The sequence below is a fragment of the Miniopterus natalensis genome, chromosome 20, assembly GCF_054644295.1.
Source record: "Miniopterus natalensis isolate mMinNat1 chromosome 20, mMinNat1.hap1, whole genome shotgun sequence".
Classification (NCBI taxonomy): domain Eukaryota; kingdom Metazoa; phylum Chordata; class Mammalia; order Chiroptera; family Miniopteridae; genus Miniopterus; species Miniopterus natalensis.
Window position 1 is genome coordinate 15,677,811 of NC_142100.1, and position 21,449 is coordinate 15,699,259.

At 52.4% G+C, this 21,449-nt stretch overlaps 1 protein-coding gene across 1 annotated transcript; it reads left to right on the plus strand.

The window, feature by feature from the left end:
• The first annotated feature begins 1,141 nt into the window (after nt 1–1,141).
• Nucleotides 1,142–14,116, plus strand: PES1 (pescadillo ribosomal biogenesis factor 1). Its single transcript, XM_016198572.2, has 15 exons — nt 1,142–1,238; nt 3,898–3,977; nt 4,673–4,826; nt 6,262–6,371; nt 6,947–7,118; nt 7,209–7,298; nt 9,793–9,909; nt 10,025–10,099; nt 10,335–10,421; nt 10,580–10,710; nt 11,068–11,193; nt 11,328–11,512; nt 11,957–12,120; nt 12,238–12,399; nt 13,609–14,116. The coding sequence occupies exons 1-15, from the start codon at nt 1,215–1,217 to the stop codon at nt 13,690–13,692; spliced, it is 1,761 nt and encodes a 586-aa protein (XP_016054058.2). The 5' UTR covers nt 1,142–1,214; the 3' UTR covers nt 13,693–14,116.
• Nucleotides 14,117–21,449: the final 7,333 nt, after the last annotated feature.

Genomic DNA, 21,449 nt, shown 5'->3' on the forward strand with positions numbered 1-21,449 from the left:
GTGTTACAATTTCCTGCATTATTCAGTACAGTACAATGTTGTACAGGTTTGTAGCCTAGGAACAGTAGGCTATACCACATAATTTAGGTGTGTAGTAGGCTATACTATCTAGGTGTGTGTAAATGCACTGTGATGTTCACACAACGAAATCACCTAACGAAGCATTTCTCAGAATGTATCCCTGACATTAAGCAATACAAGACTATACAGAGATGTGCATCTGTTTATGGAACTACTTTATAAATAACAATTCTACTGTCCAGTGTAGGAAGGTTGGCTGTGGCCCATCGGGGTAAGATTCTGGAGAAAGAAGGAGCCCAGCTGGAGGCCTAACTTCTGTTGATCATTGGGTTCAGAATTCCAGAGGAACCTCAGCAATTTGTGTGTAATGGAGCTGCCTTGGTCCAGGACAGGACTGCCCTGGCCCCCCACCCTCTGCTTGTGAGAATGATGGTGATGCTGGTTGTTGCCACCTCCTGGAGGACAGCCTGGAAGAGGTGGCCATAGTCAGAGACTCCTGATTGCTTGGCCACGAGTTCTGCAACTCTGCTTGGCGTTTCATCATTTTTCCAACCTACTGCTAAGGCTCAGAAAATATAAGTGGCCTCCCACGTTTGCCTCTGCAGGACAAATGTCCGCTTTAACTTTATTTTACTCTCATAGCAGCGAATGAACTAAAAGAGAAGCCAAGGGCCAGCCGCTATCGGAGCGCAGCTTCACTTAGCGCCCCTGGTGGCCACTTTTCGGGCCGGGTTGCCAAGTTCCGACACCACCTAGCAACTGTTACCACGACAACACAACTCGCGCTCACGCACTTTGAAACGCGGCTCCCCTCTGCATCCCAGAAGGCACTGCGCTGTCTATAAGCTTTCCGCTCCTCCTCCATCCCAACATGCAACGGGGCTCGGACGCCCTGCGTTCGTCCTGACGATAATTATAGAAATGCCTTAATATCTTCCCCGGCTTAAACGTTAAAACTGTCTGCAATAGACTCGTAGGTGGGAAATAGGGCAAAAGAACAGTCTTACTGATTTTTTTTTTTGCTTCTTAGATCTTGAGGAGGAAAGCCCCATCTATTCCTAGACTCGCTCAGGCACCGTGTTGGGCAGCCTGCGCAGACGGCTGCGTGGGGGCCTCGGGGCCTTAGGCAGGGCACACGAGGGAGGAAGTGGCGTTGTCAGTCCGCGCTGCGCTGGTAGCCCTTTCGTGGAGCCATGGGGGGCTTGGAGAAAAAGAAGGTGAGTGGGGGTGGTGTTGGGGCGGAGCAGCAGCGGGGTACTCGGGAAGTGGGAAACGGGCGCGACGGAGCCTGGGGCCTACGCCTTTTCTAGGCCTTGGTCCCTCGTGGGTACGGAAACGATTGGGATCAACGCGACGGGAGACAGTCGTGAGAAGGGGTCCGAGGATGGGCGAGGAAGGCAGTACTTGTCCGGTGACATCCGGGAAAGAACCCTGGAGTAGGACTGTAAGAGAGTTGGTAACCAAGCATAGATTCACCCGGAAAGAACAGATGTTTACTGAGTAAAGAGGGATAAATGTTACATAAAGTTCTCCATTACGTCGAACTCATCGTCTCGAAAACTTACCGCTTTGCTCTTGGAACAAGGCCATGCCCTGGACACTGGGGATGAGACGTAAACAATCACATGTCGTCCCTGCATTCTCCTAGCTCATTTTCTAATGGGGAAGGTGAACACTAAAATAACCAAATAAAACTATCAAAGATTGTTAAGTGTGTTGTGAAGGAAGCAGACGACAGATAAGAATGGGGCATATAAAAGGATACTTCAGTTAGTATTGTGTTGGACGGTGTCTCTGAGTCATAATATTTAAGTTGAAATCTGAAGACTAGAAGACCTTGGATGGGTTCTGGGGCACAGGAGTGCTTACTGAACAAGCCTGGCAGGGGAAACTAAGTGCCAGGGCCCTTAGTTGGGAAAGGCTTGCTGTGTACAAGGAACTGGAAGGACACCATGATTGCTGGGGTATAATAAACCAAGGGAAGAATGGCATCTGCTGAGGTTGAGGTTGGGTAGGGACCAGATCATGGAAGTCCTGTCAGCCACAGTGAGGAGCTTGAACTTTATTCTAAGTTCAGTAGGACTCAACTAAAGGGGAGTAACATGATCCGTTTTTCAGATTCCTGTTGCTGTGTGAAGAATCATTGTGATGCCATGAAAAGATTGGGGAAGGGATAAGGGTGAGGAAGATGTAGCTGCCTCAACTGTTTCCTTTAGCTTGAAAGTTTCTTTTGCCAATTTGTGTTTAATCCAGTACACTGTTGAGTACCCAGTAAGAACAAGTGATTGGAACTACAAAGATATAAGATGGAAAATCTTCTCTAGTGGCACAGATGCAGATATGTAAACAAATCATGACAGTTTTTGAAGCTGGGTTTCACAGCATTTTGAGCCAGATAAAGCTTTGTTTGAGCCAGATAAGTGCACTGGAAGGGCTGTCCAGTGCACTGTGGGATGTTTAGTAGCATACCTGACCTCAACCCACAAGATGCCAGTAGCACCCAACAACCCAAAATGCCTAATCCCCCCTCCCCCCCGGGGTAAAATCACCCCACTTAAGAACTACTTATCCCTTTAATGTTTAAAAGGATAAGCATGGTGACAGAGGTATGTGTGGCATAGGCAGTAGAAAACACTTTTTAATGAAGACAACTTTCTGAGACAGTCTGAAACTCATTTTTGTATCCCCAGGACTTGGCATGGGCCTGATTCCCCAATAGGCAATTAATAAATGTCTGAAGGAAAGAATGAATGAGGGGTGTGTTTTGTGGCTGTAGGGTTGTCCATAAACATACCCCTCAGGAGGCTACAGGTTTATTTCTAAAAGCTGTTACCTGGCCATCCAGGCCCTTGCTCTCTGACTCCAGGGGGAGATCATGTTTGGAAAGGACATGCTTGGTTAGCATTGCATGGTGCTTGGTACAATGCACTGCTACTCTGTCAGGGAGAGAGATGTGAGTGTGTGGCAGCATCTTGGCATCATAGACATCCAGATGGTTGCTCAAGACAATATGCTCCTTAGGAGCAGGTAGAGACTAGGCCTTTTATTTTTTTTGTCCTCATAGCATATAGCTTAATGCTTCAAACATAGTAGAGGTCCTGTTATTGTCTGTTGAACGAATGAATGGGGAAGGGGAGAGGCTTTGTGGTTTAGAGCATGTATTTTCAACCAGATGATATCACCCCCAAGGGAACAAAAATTGATTGAGGGTGGTCTTAGATATTACAATGGTTTGTGACTCTTTAAAGGGCCACATTACATAAACAGATCTATAGTATATCTGTGGTATTAACATTTTATGGGGCTGTGAGAGGGGGCAGTTAAGGGGGGAAAAGTCTAAAAAGGCTTCTGCTGGTGGGGTTAGGTGATTATAATAAAAATTGAGAAATCTGTTTAGTGGATTAGGCACTCAGGTTCTGGACTCAGACCTAGGTTTCACTCCCAGCTCCAGCTCTTAAAAAGCTGTGTGTGACCTGGGCAGGTTATTTCACTGAGATATCCCCTCCCATGTGAAATGAGAGTTTAATGAAACCCATGTCACAGTGTTGTGGGGATTAAATGAAATAATGTGTGGAAATGGCTAATCATAATGGACAATACTAAGAGCTACTACTAAGTGCTTGGCACAGCACTTGATCCATAGGAAACTCACAATTCCTAGCACCATGCAGATGTATGTGTCCTTTATGTTGACCACTGCAAGGCCGGTACAAGAGAGCTCATTCAGGTGGGTAGGCTCCCTGGCTACAGCGTTTTCTATTCCAGAAGCCACTTTTCCAGTAATACTTGCTTCTGGCATGCGACATACTCAGAGATTGATGTCAGTCATTTTAATCATTGCTAATGGGAGAATTGGTGTGTTTTTTCCTCCCCAAGTATGAACGAGGCTCTGCCACTAACTACATCACCCGAAACAAAGCCCGGAAGAAACTGCAGCTGAGCCTGCCTGACTTCAGGTGAGGTTGGATAGGAGTGGAAAAGGGGGTCTCGGGTCTTCCCTGCGCTGCCACAAATTCTGTCTGGAATTCTGATATTCCTCCTCTTTCTCCCCTGGCCTTGTTTTAGTAAGTTGTGTTTTGTGAGGTGTGGTCTGTGGGGAAGCTGGAGACCTGGGTTACACTACCCTGAGTCATCAGAATGGGCCATACTGCTCTCTTTCTGGATCTTTGTAAACCATCACCTCCCTTCTGGCAGAAGAGACGCCTGACCCTACAGCTAGGGGTTCTCAACTTCTCATAGAGTCAGATCCAGACTCCTGCACGGCCTGTAGGTCCTGCCACCTAGCCCACTTGTAGTCCTTCAGGTATGCCCAGCACTTTCCACCCGTACAGGCTTTGTCCTTCTCAAGATGTTCTTCCACTTTCATATGGCTGAAATGTTGGTTTCTCAGCAAGGCTTTTCCTGACTCCTGTTGCTAAAAGCAGTACCTGCCATCTGGCCCCTCTCAGCAGCCTGATTGTCTCCTGTCTGGTGCTTGTGACAGTCTACATTATGTGATTTTGGGGGAATTTGTAATTGTTGGGACTCCTCACTAGGATGTTAGTTTTCCAAGGGCAGGCCCCCATGTTCCCTGTTTAGGGCTGTTTTCCAGGCCCAGTGTGGCCAGTGCTCAGCATGTTTACTGACAGAAGGAATGGCCTTTGTCTTCTAGGCGGCTATGCATCCTGAAGGGCATTTATCCCCATGAACCAAAACACAAGAAGAAGGTTAACAAGGGCTCCACAGCAGCTCGGACTTTTTACCTGATCAAAGACATCAAGTTTCTCCTCCATGAACCCATTGTCAACAAGTTCCGGGAATACAAGGTGAGGCTTGGGCTCTAGGGCCTGTCTGGGTGGGCCCATCGCAGCTCTCTAGCCTACTAACTGACCTTGGGCAGATTGTTTAGTCTCTCTGAGCAAGCCTGTATTTAGGGCGACATAATTCTACCTGAAAGAAGTATTGCGAGGATTGACTGAGCTCACGCATGGAAATCATTTGCTCAGAACCTGGCAAAGGATTAATGCTTTACCTGTTGTATTTTTCCCCTTGTTCTTCTGTAAAAGAGTAAATTTATTGCCTCTGAGGCAAAGATAGTGCTTTTTCAGGGGCTCTCAGGTGTGTTCTCTGCCAAAAGGCACTGCTGCTATTCAGATTCTTTCTGGAATTGCTTCCAGGACACAAAGCTTTTCATTCCACAAATAGAAACCATTAAATTCTTGAATACCACAGGGAAAGTAGAGACTTGCTTATACCAAATGCAAATAATTGAAAGTAGACTGCTGTTACTGAAGCCTTTGTGGAGCAGCAGGGCTGGGCTGAGGCCTTCCGTGGGAGGGTTGGGGTGCCACCTGGTGGCCACAGCTAGCTGCTGGCCCTCTTGTCCATCCAAGTCCACTGAGGTGGGTGGCTGGCCCTGTTTTGCTGCTGGATTTTAAAACTACAGCCATGATCACCTAATGATGCATTTCGCAGGACACATCCCATCATTGGGTGATTTCATCATTGTGTGAACATCAGAGTATATACTTATACAAACCTAGATGGTATAGCCTACTACACACCAAAGCTATATGGGATAACCTGTTGCTCCTAGGCTGCAAACCTGTAACAGCAACTGTACATAACAATACAAGATTAAATCAAACCCCAGAGAAGGTGATGCAGTCAAGAGATGCAGTAAACACAAGGTGTATGCGGCTGCTGCCAGCATAACACAGTCTACCTTTTTATAGCAAACGTTTTTTTAATAGGTAGAAAGAGTACACTAGAGTGTATTCTAGCACAGTAAATAGTATAACAATAAAAAGTATAGTATAGTAAATACATAAACCAGTAATACAGTTTATTATCATTGTCAAGTAATATGTTCTGAACATAGTGTATTGTACTTTTATATGACTGGCAGTGCAGTAGATTTGTTTACACTGGCATCGTCACAAACACATGAGCAATGCACTGTGCTACGACGTTCCGATGGCTATGACAGCAATAGGTGATAGGAATTTTTCAGCTCCATTATAATCTAATGGGGCCACTGTCGCATATGCAGTCCATCGACTGAAATGTCGTTATATGGGCTCAGCTCGTAAGTAGGGGGTTTAGTTTTGATGTTTCTTAGAGTTGGCTGTTTTGCAGATCCTGGACTGAGGAAGCAGATGACACAGTCACACAGCTTAAGGAGTCTTGAGAATCCTCCTGTCCCACATATACCTCCTCCACAGATGGCCCCAGCGTCAGCTTTCTCTTCCTCTTTTCTAGGTGTTTGTCCGGAAGCTCCGGAAGGCCTATGGGAAGAGTGAGTGGAACACTGTGGAACGTCTAAAGGACAATAAGCCCAACTACAAGCTTGACCACATCGTCAAGGAGCGGTGAGTTGGGGGCTCAGTCTTAGTACTGGGGATACAGTGGAGAATAAGACCAAGACCCTGTCCAAGCTGCTGGCATCCAAAAATCAAATTGCTATAATGATTGCAAGTCATAATGAGTGCCATGAGGGATGCTGTGTGCAGGGAACTGGGGGACATGTGTTAGTTATAGACTCATCAGAGGAGGTCTCTCTTAGGAGAGAAGTTTGAGCCAGCCAGGGGAAACACAGTCCGTGCAGAGGCAACAGCAAGTGCAAAAGCCCTGGGGTAAGAGAGAGCCAGAGATTTGAAGTTGCCACCTTGAGAAAGAGCGAGCCATTGACTCCGTCTGCCCTCTCTGACCACAACATATGGAAGTGGGTCAAGGCCTATTCCTTGGTTTGCAGTGGGTGTCTTGGGGACCCAGGATTTCTCTAATCCTCAGAGCTAAGTGGGCATGTTGTAGTTCCATGGTTCCTCCCAAGGCTGTTGGGAAGCTGGCACTGCCAGGACCCTTAGTGGCCAGGCCTTGCTTGGAGAATGGGGTGTCCAGGGTGGCCCATAACCAAACCTATGAGTCTGTCCTTCTGGCCGTGCAGGTACCCCACATTCATAGATGCTCTTCGGGACCTGGATGATGCCCTCTCCATGTGCTTCCTCTTCTCCACTTTCCCCCGGACTGGCAAGTGCCACGTGCAAACCATTCAGCTGTGCCGCAGGCTCACTGTGGAGTTCCTGCACTACGTCATCGCCGCCCGGGCTCTGCGCAAGGTGAGCTCAGGGCCACGTGGCAGGGCCCCACCTGCTCGCTCTCTCCCTGTCCCCTTGGTTTTCACCAACCTGTCCTCCCTCTCCCCCCAGGTCTTCCTGTCCATCAAAGGCATTTACTACCAGGCCGAGGTGCTCGGGCAGCCCATTGTGTGGATCACGCCCTATGCCTTCTCCCATGATGTGAGTGTGCCCATGGGGAGTGGCTTGTGCTGGGCTGTTCTCCTTCTGGCTCCTAGACAGCTAAGAGCGTGAGCAAAGAGGGGGCTCTGCTGTTCTGAGGTGTCCAGCATGTGCTGGGTTCCTAAGTGTTGGCTGGGAGTGTGGGGTCAGGTGGGGAACATGCTACATAGCATCATAATAAGAACTCAAGGCAGCCTGGCTCCGGAACCCCCCAGCTGGTTGACCTTGAACATGTTCCTTCACCTCTCTGTGCCTCAGTTTATGATGTGCTTCTACTTCCTAAACGTTGTGAGATTTAAGAAAAGAATTTTTCAAAGTGCCCTTAGCTTAATGAATAGTTAGTGGCTGCTGGGTTTGGGACAGTGGCCAAGCCCAGCCCTCCTCTACAGCCCACTGGGGTCCTCATCCTGCTCTGTTACTGGCAACTGCCGGACCTTAGCCAAGCTGATTTGCTTAATTCCTCAGTTTCCCCCATTCCTATCCCCCACAAAGAGCTAGGGGAAGTTAGGGAGGGTGAACACAAGGGAAACATTTAGCATGTGGCACTACTTGTCTTTTTTTAGACTGCGAACTTTTGACAGAGATTTCATGGAGAGAAATCCTGGTTTTGCCTTGTTATGGGGCATTATTAGCCTCTAGTCCCCCCACAGGGTCTCAGCCAGGCTCAGTACATGACTTGTCATTCTGTGGGCTTGCATTTGGCTCAGTTTCCTGCTTGTGCATTGAGAGGGAACTGGCACCTTCAGTGGAGAGCAGATGCACTAGCCTGGCCGGAGAGTGGGTTTGCTGCCAGGTTATCAGCTGCTCCAGGGTAAAGCCAAGGTCTGGGCTCCTTTCCTTTACCCTGGGCTGGTTTGAGGGCCAAAACCACTCCGACTATGGAGCAGCAGTGAGTTTAGTGGCAGTCTGCAGTCTGTGGGTGAGAGGCGGGCTTGGCCCTCAGCAGTCCCTAGTCCCACTCCTTGGGACAGGCTTGTGTGCCAGAACCCGTGGGTCTTTCCTCTTCCGTTCTGCCCCTCCTCCTCCCTTTCTGCCTTCTCCACTCTGCCTTTCCTCCTTCCTCTCTGGCTCTCCTGCTCCTTCCTTGCCTCTGATGTCCCACCCCCATGCTGCTCAGACTGGGCTTTGTGTGTCGTCCCGGTGGTGAATAGGGCCCTGTGGAGGCCAGCCTCCACACAGCTGGCCTGGGGGAAGGGAACAGCCGCCATTCCTCCTTCCTTCCTGACCAGCTCACTGCCGCTACTTCCTCTCAGCAGGAGAATGGAGGACTGGTACTGGGTTGTAGGTGAGGCCTAGATGTGCCCCCTCCCCCTTAGGGACCAGCGCTGGGTCCTCCAGAGTAGGACCCAGGCAGGTGGGGGGAGATCCCACTCAACACTGTGCTGTAGGAGATGGAGTTGGTGCTCAGATGCCACCAGGCCCATCAGGGGTCTTGCAGATGCTTTCAGAAGGACAGAGGTGTGAGTGGGGGCATAGGTGGGTACCTCTTGGCCCCTGTGCCCCCCTAGTCAGCTCACTGCCTGCTGGCAGGATGGAGAAACAGCTCAGAATTCTAGGCATGCCCAGCACAAGAGAGGAGTTGTGATCATTACCGATTTTGACATTGCTTGACATAGCCTCCTGTCCAGGTCCCAGAGGTCAGTAGGGCTGGGCTAGCCTCTCTGGTTGTGGGGGGCAGTGCTTCTCAAGAGTTGAGGTGCTTTGATTTGACTTTCAGAGCCTTGCCCTGTTTTGCTTTATCATCTCCTAAAGGGCCAAGATGAGCCCTTCTCTGTCTCCTGCTTGCTGGGTGGGCAGCTCACGAGGGTGGCTCTGTGCCTTTGTTAGAAGCAAGCAGCTTTTCTGCCCACCATTTCTCCAGAGCTCCCTGGGGCTGAGTCAGGCAGCTACCCCACCTGTCCTGGATCCTAGGTCAGTGCTCAACCGCTGAGCCACACCCAGCTGAGCTTACCCCACCTATCCTGTATCTTCAGCTTGTGCCTTTGTTTCTGACTGGGTCTGAGGCTGGGTCACTCATTTCTGAGTATCTTTCCCAAGACTCCTGCCACCCACTGCCCCCAGCTGGGCCAGCGATGGTACTAGGCTCTGGGAATGGTGTCCCCCGGAGGCTTGTGGGCTAGGCCAGAGAAGATATTAAACGAAGATTGTGGGTGGACAATGAGGAAAGCATGAGCTCTGATCAGACTGGGGGGGTGGAGGATTGTCCACCAGTCCTGGGAATAGCATGACAAAGACTTCCCTTTGCTTCCTCCTAGCTCCCCCTACATGGCTTGTGGATCTGGCACTGGCCTCTAGGACACCCCTAACCCTTGAGACCCCTGTTCAGCACCTCACTGGTTCCCAGATGCTCCTGAGTGGGGACACGCCATACAGCCTCTTTCTGTGGGTCAGAGTTCTGAGGCAGGGCTGCCCTGGAGAAGTACCTCACCTCGAGTAGGTTGTGAGTGTCATCTTGGCACACCTGTCTTGCTGATGTGCCTCCTGTGCCCCGCAGCACCCGACAGATGTGGACTACAGGGTCATGGCCACCTTCACTGAGTTCTACACCACTCTGCTGGGCTTTGTCAATTTCCGCCTCTACCAGTCACTCAACCTGCACTACCCACCCAAGGTAGGGCCCAGCCTGGCGCCTCCTCCTCACTGTGCAGGGGCCACAGCCCTTCTCTCCCCACATGGAGGAAGGGGCTGTGGGCATCCTTTTTTTCTGACCTTCCCCTGCCTCCCAGCTCGAGGGTCAAGCCCACACAGAGGTGAAGGCCCATGAGGACAGCTATGCGTTGGACTCTGAGAGCTCTATGGAGGTGAGAAGGGCTTCCAGAGCATAGGCCCTGCATCCCCCAGAAGGGTGGTCCCTGGCCCAGAGGTAGTCGTGGCTACATATGTGGTCTTAGGACTTCCTCAGAACCCAAACAAATGGTGTCCCAGAATGGTCATTGTTACCCCTTCCCCACCCTGGCCACACCCCCAGATAAGCACCCCCCCACAGACACACACACCTGCAAACAGCAGCCCTGCATTCCTGCCTCTTTTCTTCAGAAACTGGCAGCCCTCAGTGCCAGTCTGGCCCGGGTGGTGGTACCTGCAGAAGAGGAGGCTGAGGTGGACGAGTTTCCTGCCGATGGGGTGAGGACTGTGTTGCCTTCCAGGAGGAGCAGGCAGGGCAGGGGCATTGGGACTGAGGGATCTAGAAGGAAGCTGGGAGGGTGGTCATCTCCAACCCCTGCCCTGTGTCGGGAATGTGGGTATGCCTGAAGCGTGAGGCCTGGGCCCTTTCTCTGTAGGAGTTGGCGGCACATGAGGAGGACCGCAGGAAGGAGCTGGAGGCGCAGGAAAAGCATAAGAAGCTCTTTGAGGGCCTAAAGTTCTTCCTGAACCGTGAGGTACCCCGTGAGTCCCTGGCTTTCATCATCAGGTAGGAAGGTCAACAGCACTGGCTCTGCCACACTCTGGGCTGGGTCTTGCCCTGCACAGGGCAGCCCTGGACACCCACTGGTAACTTGGGGATAGTGTTAGTATCCACTTCTTAAGTCTGTTGTGAGGATTCAAAGTGCTCAGCATACCCTGAGCATACAGGAAGTGCTCATCAGAGGGCAGCTGGCATCCCTTACTCACTGACTTTGGACAGAAGGTCTCTGCTGGGTCAGCATGGGGGATCCTGGGGTGGGGAGGGGATGGTTGTGTCCTGGGAGGGTGTGCTTGGGGGCCAGTGGGTCCCAGGGCAGGCACCTCATGCCTGAGTACTTTTGTGGGCTTTCCCTTGTGCCTGTAGGAGTTTTGGGGGGGACGTGTCCTGGGACAAGTCTCTGTGCATTGGGGCCACCTATGATGTCACAGACTCCTGCATTACCCACCAGATTGTTGACCGGCCCGGGCAGCCGACCCCTGTCATCGGCAGGTAGGCCCCCAGGGTCTTTATCTCCCTCCACCTATTTGGGGTTCTGAGTGCAGAGGTCCATCTCAAGGCCTCTGTGGATGGAGTGGGGCCTCCGGTGGCCCACCTGACCCATCTCTGCTGCCATTCTGCATCAGGTACTACGTGCAGCCGCAGTGGGTGTTTGACTCTGTGAATGCCCGGCTCCTCCTCCCTGTGGCAGAGTATTTCCCTGGGGTGCAGCTGCCCCCACACCTCTCACCCTTCGTGTCAGAGAAGGAAGGAGATTATGTCCCCCCTGAGAAGATGAAGCTGCTGGCCCTGCAGCGGGGAGAGCACCCAGGTGAGTGGGAGGGGCTGGGCAGGGTGGTCGTGCTGGTCTTTGCCCCCTAGGCCTCAGCTGTCGTTTCCCTTCTTGGCTACAAAGGTGGCAAGCTCCAGAGAATGGGGTAGCAGAGACACAAACTCACCTTTGGAGTGAGGGTTAGAAGAACGTCTGTGTTCTACAATCTGGTGTCCTTTGGGTTCAGAGTAACGCAGCAGAATGGTTTGGAAGTTGTCGTCAGTGTTTACGTAGGAAGCGGCAGAGCTCAGGAGTGGGGGTCTGGAGTTTCCTCTGAAGGCACCTGGGACTGAGGAGAGGTGCCAGAGGGGGCACAGTTGGGACAGCCCTGCACTGCCTGTGGAATGTCCCCAGGCTGAAGAGGGAGGGACCCGGTGCCAGTTCTCGTCCAGCCAGGGAAAGAGTAGACTTCCAGGGCATTCAGAAGCCATCGGCTATTTACAGGAAATTTGAATGACTCTGGAGAGGAGGACGAGGAGGAGGACAGTGACGGTGACAGCGACGGTGATGGAGGGGAAGAGGAAGAGAAAGAGGAAGAGGAGGCTGGTTCGGAAAAGGAGCAAGAGGCCCAATTGGCAGCTCTGGAGGAGCAGAGGATGGAGGGGAAGGTACTGGGGGGCAGCCCCACTGGCCATCTTGGTGCCAGTCCTGGCCTAGAAGGGCAGGTGCTAGGGGACAGGTGGCATGGGGATCTGCATGCACAAGCACCCGCCCTGCATTGTCAGAAGCCCAGGGTGATGGCAGGCACTGTGAAGCTGGAGGACAAGCAGCGGCTGGCCCAGGAGGAGGAGAGTGAGGCCAAGCGCCTAGCCATCATGATGATGAAGAAGCGCGAGAAATACCTCTACAACAAGATCATGTTTGGCAAGAGGCGCAAAATCCGGGAGGTGAGTTCCTGTCACCTGTCAGGTGTGGCCACGCAGGTGAACTTTGAGGCCAGCTGGCTGTTCTTGGTGGTCTGTGGGCCCTCTCCTGCCCGCCTGGCCCGGCCTAGCTTCTGAGGCCCTCACTTGGGCCTGCGTGGGCATCTTGGTATTAGGAGCTCTCAACTGGGCTCCTCAGGGCTTCGGTCTCCTTCCTACACTCGGCTGTTTCTGAGTCTGCTGGGGTCTGGGGACAGATACGTCCCAGGAGACTCAGCCTGCTTTTATGAAGGACCATTTAACAGAAATGCCTAAAGTGTGTGTGGGGAGGGGGAAGGGGCGGCTGCAGGAGGTTTTGGCTAAGCTGCTGTTTTGTTTCTTGTTCACAAAGCCACATATGCTCATTGGGGAAAAAATATTTTTAAACAAAAACGTTCTGTACATGCCAGAACTCTGTAATAGATGGCACAGAAGTGCTGTAGTCCTGCCCTTAGGGTGATCTGTAGTAACAGCCCCCAGGTTTCTTTTTGTGCATGTAATAACACAGATAATACTTTGGGGCAAAAGTAGGTTTATACTTGTGAGTACACGAAGCAGAGAGTTTATTCTTGTATTATTAATTATTGTATTGTTTTCCATACAAACAGCTGTAAACCTCCTTTTACCATAGCCTGTATTGATTGTTTTGCAGTGTTTTGTATTTAACCATAGCATGAACTTCATACAACACGCCACCTGTTCCCTGCTGAGAGGATTAGATTGTTTTCCATTTTTAGTCATTCTTAGAAAACACCCTTGAACTGTCCCTGCCTACCTCCCAAAGTCTCTGTAGGGTTAATTCCTAGAAATATAATACCAGGTTGAAAGGCCTATCTGTTTTGTAATAGATATTTCCAGATGGCCCTGGGGGGAGACTGTTCCAGCCTGACCCCTCCCCAGCAACTCCTAGTGAAGGTTTGAATGGTATCCAGGGGAGGGGGTAAGTGGGGCAGTTGCCTCATCTTTGGGAGCCAGGAATCCTCCTAATTTGCTGTAGGCCCATAAAATAATAGGTTTAAAGGTGAGGGCTTTGCTTCATCTGAGGTGGTTCAAATAGATTTGTTTTCCCCCATGGTAATTGCCTGTTAATTTTTCTGGAACCTCTGCTTTTAAGGGATGGCCTCAAGTAGAAGGGGATGTCTCCTCTGCTCACTTGCCCCATCACAGCTTGATTTTCCCCCTTTTTCTTCATAGGCCAACAAACTGGCAGAGAAGCGGAAAGCCCATGATGAGGCTGTGAGGTCTGAGAAGAAGGCCAAGAAGGCAAGGCCAGTGTGAGCGGCTGCAGCCTCTTGATGGGCCAGGCCAGCTCCAGACAGCTGGACTTGGCACAGGCAGGCCAGAGGATCCAGGCTTGGTGGCAGACCCAAGTCCCAGAGTCTCTTCTGTTTTCATTCCCCTCCTTCCCTTGCTGGCCCTGGCCTCCTCTCATGCTCTCTGACTGGGCCCATGGGCAGCCCTGGTTTCCCTTGGATGAAGCTCTGGCAGAGAAGAGGTATCTGTGCCCAGACCAACTGTATCTCCCAGGACTCAACGACATGGGGAGCAGGGCCCCACCGACCCTTCACCAGCTGCTCCCATTCACCCTGGCTTTCTGCAGTCCCCCCACACACATGGTTACACCCATGATTCTTCTAGTGCTGTGATGGGAGGGGAGGGAAGCATTTGTTATTAAACGGCTGGAGTTTTGCAGCCAATTGAATTCTGTGTCGTGAGCCTTCTTGAAGTTAGAGAAAGGCCACCTACTGAGTGCCCTGTGTTCCAGGCTGCACAAGCCTGGGTATTTACAGAGAAGGGCTTGGTCAGTGCTCAGAGCTCTCTAGATGCCTAAGGACCCCTTTGGGCACAAGGATGCCAGAAGGTAGGTGCAGAGGTTCTGGGTTTGGATTCTGAAGTCAGTCTACCCTCAGTTCACAGTCCAGCCCCTGTGCTTTTCAATCTCTGTGAACCTGCTTCATCATACGTAAATTAGGAGTGGAAATTCTGGAGCCTGCTTGCCAGGGACGTGTGGAAGTATTCCATGATAGTTATGCAGACTCAGTAGTGTCAGGTGTCTAATAGAGTGCTCAGTAAACCAACTGTGGTTGTCATTGCTTCCTGTTTAAGTCATCCCAGAAAGTAGGAGCCAGTGCCTGAAGATAACTGTGGGGCCTGAGGGAACGAGCTTTACTTTGGGCTCATGGGCAGAACTGCCGAGTAACATCAGTGTGGACGTTGTAGCAGTCTGACTTGTTACCCCTGCTAGGCTGTCCTCGGGGCTTTCCACAGGACCTTGGCAGTGCCCTTGCTGAGTCCCAGGTAGACAAGCCCTTGCCCAGGACTGCCAGTGCCTCATTGAAGAACCAGGGCCAGAAACCGGGCTCAGAATGGTCACAGCCCCTCCCAGGTCAGGCAGGGAGTTTCTGAATAGCCCCCCCCCCACACACACACACAGGGTGTCCCAGTGGGCTGAGGGGAACGGGGGCCAGGACAAAGAAGTGTGGGTTTGGAACTGGTCTCCACCTTCCCCACATTGAGGCACCTGAGGGAGGGCCTTGGCTCTCTGCCCCCCATTGTGCTCAGGTTCTGGAAGTTTTCTGGGCAGTTGGGCAGGCTCTGGTGGGGGAGCAGAGAGCCCAGGGCCCCTGTCTCTGCTGGGCCTTGCTGTGGGTGTAGGAGAGGGCTGTATTCCATCATGGCATGCTCATGGTGGTGGAGAGCTGCTTCCAGAGGCAAGGTCAGGGCCTCTGGAACCAAAACCTGCTGCCCTAGGGCATGACTAGGACCTGCCTGGGTGTATGTGCATCCTGGGGCCATGTGCAGGAGTGCCAGGGCAAGGCTAGAGAGCAGGCCCATCAGATATGGAAAAATCTGGCAGCCGTGCTAATGTGGAATTTTCCCCATTCCAGAGTTGCCCAGTAATGGCGGGGGCAGTGGGGCTATGGTGATGTGGCCCAAGCTCCACTGTGTGTCCAGCTACTTTGGCACTGCCTCCAGCTGGAGCTGAGCATTCCCAGCTATAGATCGGCAGTAGTCCCCATCCTTGGCCCTCTGGGTGAAGGAGGGAACCCCAGAACTGGAAAAGGGCGGATCCTGGATGGGAGGGTACCTGCATACTGATGGCACTATGTTCAGCCCTGACGGGTGCCCTGGAGAGGTGGGGTCACCTGAGACTTTCCAGTGGCTGACCAGTTAGAGATGGGTCCTTTGCCTGAGCTTCCCTTGGAAATTGTGGCACCATTCCCCACCACATTAATCTACATGTCAGAAGCCAAAAAGTGTACCCCAGCTGGCACTGACTGGAGCAGGGGCCAAACCTTCCATCGAGTCCTCGGGGCTCCAGAACTCCCAAAAGAAGTTAAGCGACTAGCCGCCTCCTTTTTCCCAGAGCAGGGCTGCCCTCGCCACCACCACGCCACCCCGTTTCCCAGGCACCCTCGAATCCCCTCTGGCTGGGAGCTCAGCTGAGCCTCAGGGTCCGGTGGCGGGACAATGGCCCCGTTGGCGCGTACGAGACAAACGCGCCTTGTTGGGCCGCCGGCGGGGGCGCGATGCTGCCCCGGACGCGCTGAATGCGGCTTCTGTGCGTCCCGGGCGCCCGCGGAGGGGTCGGGAGGGGCCCGGGCCCGGGGAGCCCATTGGCCGCAGCCCGGGGCTGGGCGAGGCTGACGCCGCACCTGGCGGGAGCGGGCGTGGCGGCCTCGGGGGCGGGGCGGGAGCATGGCCCTGGCCCCGCGGAGCTGGGGGCTCCGGTGGGTAAGCCCCGCCGCCTAGGAAGCGGCCCGGCGGCGAGGCCCGGGCCGAGCCATCAAGCCAAGCCCAAGGAGAACGGGGACAAGGTACGTCCTGGGGGCCCCGCACCCACCACCAGCTGACACCCTGCCTCACCATCCCAACCTCAAAATTGGGATTGGACGTCAGACCAGCCTCTCAGGCCTGCGTGGTCTGGGAGCGCTGCACTACAGCTCCAGGGGCCGGGTGTCAGGCTGGGGCCAGGGACGGCACTGGTTGGTTCTCACCTTGCCCTTGGTTTCTTCCCCAGGGTCCCATTTCTAGGGTTTTCCCAGTCACTGAACAGGGGATGGGTGGGGCTGGAGCTGGGCTGGAGCTGGAAGTCCATTAATGATTAATCTTGGACACAGCAGCCTGTGTCCTGGAGGAGAGGCCTGAATCTCTCCTCTTCCTACCAGCCCTCCCCCAGAAGGGGGGCTGTCCAAGCAGGGGCTGGGGACTGGGGTAAGGGATGGATCCCCTCTGCTTTGGGGAGACCCTGTCCTGTACCACAGAGGGGGCAAGGCCACCAAGGAGAGGCTTGTGGGAACAGGACAAACCCTGGTATCCAGGAGGGGTCCCCTAGGAAATACAACAGTTCCCCTGTTTCCTGGACCAGTGCCCAGGAAGGGAGACCAGCTTGGTACCAGGCCAGCACTTTGGTAACAGCTTAGGGCAAGACTGTGGTCCCTTCCCAATGGGGACCCTGTTCCCACCTGGCTAGAACAGGAGAGGCGATGGGTGCACATCTGGTGGCAGAAACCTACACCAGTGGGAGAGAGGGAGGGTGACAGTCCTGACACCTGATCGCCTGGGTTGCTGAGGTGACAGGTGCCATGGAAATTCTCAGAAGGACAGTCTAGTTGGGAGAATCCAACCTCTTCCTTTACCAAGGGGGTGACCTGAGGCCCAGAGAGGGTAAGCCTGTGGGCAGGCCTGGGCCAGAGCAGCCCCTGCAAAGGAGACACTGCTACTATCCCCATTATCCTGAGGGGAAACTGAGGCTCAGGGAGATTCAGAGACTTGCCCATCACATAGTATGAAGGTGACTGCAGATCATAGGACTCTTGCCCCAACCCACATCTCAGGATCCCAACCCTGCTCAAGTCTTCTGTGCCCCTCTGGGGTCCCAGGCTCTTGGATCTGCCTAGGCTGCCCCAAACCCCCACCCCCCTTGCCTCCCTGGCTCCCAGCTCTGCCTGACACTTGGGAGTGAGCAGACTGCTACGCTGGGAGCAAAGACAAGAGAGCCCTGTTCCCAGCTGCCACCTCGGGCAGCTTTATTCCCTGCTTTCTCTCTCAGGCAGATCCCTGCCTGAAGGAAGCTCCCTGTGGACCAAGAGGCCTGCCTGCTTCCCGTTAATCCTCTTATCCTATGGGCAAGGGTCTGATGTTTGAGAGCTTGAGTCTGATGTCCTTGTGTCACCCAGCAAGGGAGGAGTGTGTTCCCTGTGGTACCTCCCTCTCTCTGGGGCCTAAGGTACTGAGTGTGCTTCTCCAATGAGAGAGGCGATTAACCAAGAGAACGATGCACAGATGGTGAAATTCCAGGCAGCAGGATCCTGAAGGGCTTCTTGCTTTGATTTGATGAGGTGAGGAATATAGACAAGCCCTTTTAGGAACCCTATCCTACTTCAGACAGGAAGGACAGGACAGAGCAGAGGTGCTCATGGGGATCAGGGGGCTGGGGGCCGGTGGAATCGCCAGGTGAGAAGTGATGGTTGGGAAGTAGTGCGGTCCCAGAGGATGCCTTCTTTCCCTCCTGCTGGTTCCAGGGCAAAGATGAGACGTGGTTGGGCACCCCTTCACCTGGTCCCAGGGGTGTCCTGACTAGCCATGTGACCTTAGTTGAGTCCTTCCCTATTTGTGCTTCAGTTTCCTCAGCTGTGAACTCTAGGGGTTAGGGAACTTGGGTCTGGAGCCTGGGGAATATGGGTGCTTTGGTGGGGAGGATGGCCTTCCAGGAGTATGCACCGGCAGGTCCTGCGTCTTCTGCCAGAGGTGTCTAGAAGGGTCATGATAATACTCCGAGGTGTATGCAAAGGACTGCATGCCTTGTCCAATTTGATCCTCACAGCAAGCCCCTGAGAGGGTTGGTTGCAGCATCCCCATTTTTTTTTAGGAAATAGGCTCAGAGAGGGGAAATCACTTGCCCAAGATGGACCAGCTGGGGAGTGGTGGAGCCAGGATGTATAGCCAGAGCATCTCAGTCCCTCCAGAGCGGAGAGGCAGGTGGGCGGATTCAGGGCATTGTGCATAGCAAGTGCTCAGCTCCTTTTAAAATCTTTATATTGTTTCATGTTTTTATGAAAATAAGTGCATGGCATTCCTTTAATTTAAAAAAACATTTCAGTTATGCTAGAAGGTAGAGACTGATATTACCAGCTCCCACATACTCACCTCCAGGATTCCCAGTAATTTTGGAGCTAATAAAGAAGTGATTGACTTTTTAGTTAACCTGTGTTTTGCCACTCTATAATAAGAGCCACTTTGAAGTGGCAAATCCACCATCAGGAGAGGTGGTGATTTTGTCTAGACAAGGCACTGTGCCAGGAAGAGCTATGAGCTTGTTCCTAGTTCTGACATTTAGCTCCTCCACAAGTTTCTGAGCCTCAGTTTTCCCACCTGCCACATGGGCTAGCAGGTGCCACTGGGAGGGTAAATAGAGGTTGCAGATGTGGCTGCCATTTGAAACGGTAAAGATAGGTGACCCTGCAAGATCAAAAATACCTTTCGAAATTATCAAAGATCGTTGGCTTCTTCTCAGTGAGGCCTGGTACGCAGTTGGCAGCCATTCCTCCAGTCGAGGGGGCAGTAGGAGCAAGTGTCAGGGCTGACAGTTTGGACGTGGTCCTAGGAGCCAGCAAGTTGGGGTCCAGCTGAAGTACCCCTCAGGGCGATCCTCCCCATCCTTACTCCAGCAAGCCACTCCAGAGGGGCTCAGAGTGAGGAAGCTTCCAGATCCTTGCAGGTCACTGTCCCAAGCACTCCTGGACAGAGGACCAACCTCTGTCATCTAAACCTTTAGCTGTCCCAGGCTGTGCTGCCTCTTCCTCATTTTAGGACACTGAGGTTCAGAGAGGGCAGCATGCCCGCCGTGGTCACACAGTGAGGTGGGACATAGTTCAAACTAGCCACTTTCCCTTCTACAGCCAGACTATTTTTTCAAAATGGAAATATCTTAATTTTTTATTTTACCTTTTTTCCCAAGTAATGCAGACTCTTTGTAAAACAAATTGTTTGTGTGTACATATATGTGTGTGTGTGTGTGTGTGAATATATATATATATTTTCACTTCATTATATATTGTGGACATCACTTTAATGAGCACATAATAGACCATGGAGTGAATGTCACTTAATATTTTTAACTACCCTTTATTGTTGGGCATTTTAGGCTATTTCTAAATTTCCCCTTTGCTAAATAATACCACAATGAACATCTTTGGGCGCCATCTCAGATCTCTTGCTAGATTATCTTTGAACAAATTCCCACAGGTGGAATTCCCGGGTCTGAGGATGGGCACTTTTAGGCCATAATAGTTGCTGTCAAATATGCACTCTGAGCACTGTAGAGAGAGTCTTACTGTTCTACTCTTAAAGTCTCCTCCAGTGTCCCCATGAGATTCTCTCCAGCCACCGGAAACAACCCTAGGACACTCACCCCATCACTTGCTCTGCCAGGGCCCTGTTCCTATGTGCACACTAAGCAAAGAACACAGATACCCATCAATCAGGGAATGATTCGTGGGGGATCAGACTTCCTCAGAATGATCTGCAGCCAATGGCTTTGGAGGCCTTTTATGCTTATCTCCTAGGGGCATTTTCCCCTTCCTGCTCCCATTAGTGCAGGTTCTTCTCCTTCCTTGGCCTTTCCATCTGCTCCTCAGGCCTCAGTTCACACCTCTGTGCCATGGCCCCCAACCCCTCTCTCCTGAGATCTTCTTGTGTTCCAGGCAGGGGATCCTACTGCATCTCACACATTGCCCAGACTCAGCATGTCCTAAACTGAAACTGACATTGCCCACTCAACCCCATACTAAACCTGCCCCTTTCTTAGTCTCCCCCCACTCAGGAACTAGCTCACTCCTAACCAGTGACCCCAAAAGGGATTCTTTTCTCCCATCCTCCACATTCTCTCACCCACAAAATGCTGCCCATGCTATGGTTTCAGTCGATTCCTGGCCCATTCCAGGTCATTTCACACCTGGACAGCTAGAACAGCCACTGTTGCGACCTGCCTGCTTCTCTCACTCCTTCACCCTTACAGTTAATTTTCTATCCAGCAGCTTGATGAGAATCCCATCTCCTCACTTCTCTGCTGAAGACCTTCCCAGGCCCCACATTGCCGATAGGACCCAGGCTTTCTGGGATGATTTGCTCACTCTCTGGGCTCCCCCAGATTTTAGGCAAAACTTTCTCTGGTTGTGTCTCAGCATCTTTGAGCCCTGGAGTTCGGCAAGTCCGAGTTTGGACTCTTGTCTAGCTGTCTGCCCTCTGCTAACTGTGTGACCTTGGGCAGGTGAGTTCACCTCTCTGAGCCTTAGTTTCTTCACTTGGGAGTGGGATAACAGTGGTGCTTGATGCACAGGACAGTGTTAAATAAGATGTGGTTCAAGGAGCAATTAACCTTCCCACCCCAGTTGCTTCCTTGTCCCTCCTATGGCCTTTGAGCCTGTCCCGGGCTCTCTGCAGGGCTCTGCGGCTGCTTGTGTCCTTGCCCCAAGGACACCAGGAACCTTACTGAGACTTTGGATGAAGGAGCTGCCCAGCTGCTGAAGTCTGGAGAGGGCCAGGGGCCACCCAGGGGGCAGAGGGTATACCTGCAGGGTACAGAGACATGCCACCTGCTATCCCCAGGGAGGGAACTCATGAATATTCACACCCCTGGAGCGGGAGGGAGTCAGCCAGCATACTACTGGGTGTCATTGGAGCGTTCCCGTTTCCCAGTGACCGCAGAGGCAGCCTGGGAATCAGATGTGGCTCAGGCAGGGAAAGGAAAGGGGTAGCCATTCAAGGCCCGAGGTAAGTGTGTCTTCCTCTGCCCCCCCGCACAGAGGTCCCTGGGGAAGCAGGACACCCTGGGGTCAAGAGCTGCTTGGTGGTGATGCTCTAGGCCAGGAGGTTTACCGCCCTAGCTTAGCTTCCCTGTGTGCATGCCGTGGGGGATGAGTCCTATTTCTCCTTCGTTCCATGGAGGGTGCTAGTCGAGACAAACTGGAGGATTTCTAGGCCTGGCCTAGAGCCAGCCATTGGCACAGATGGAGGGCAGTGTGGCTGGGGTA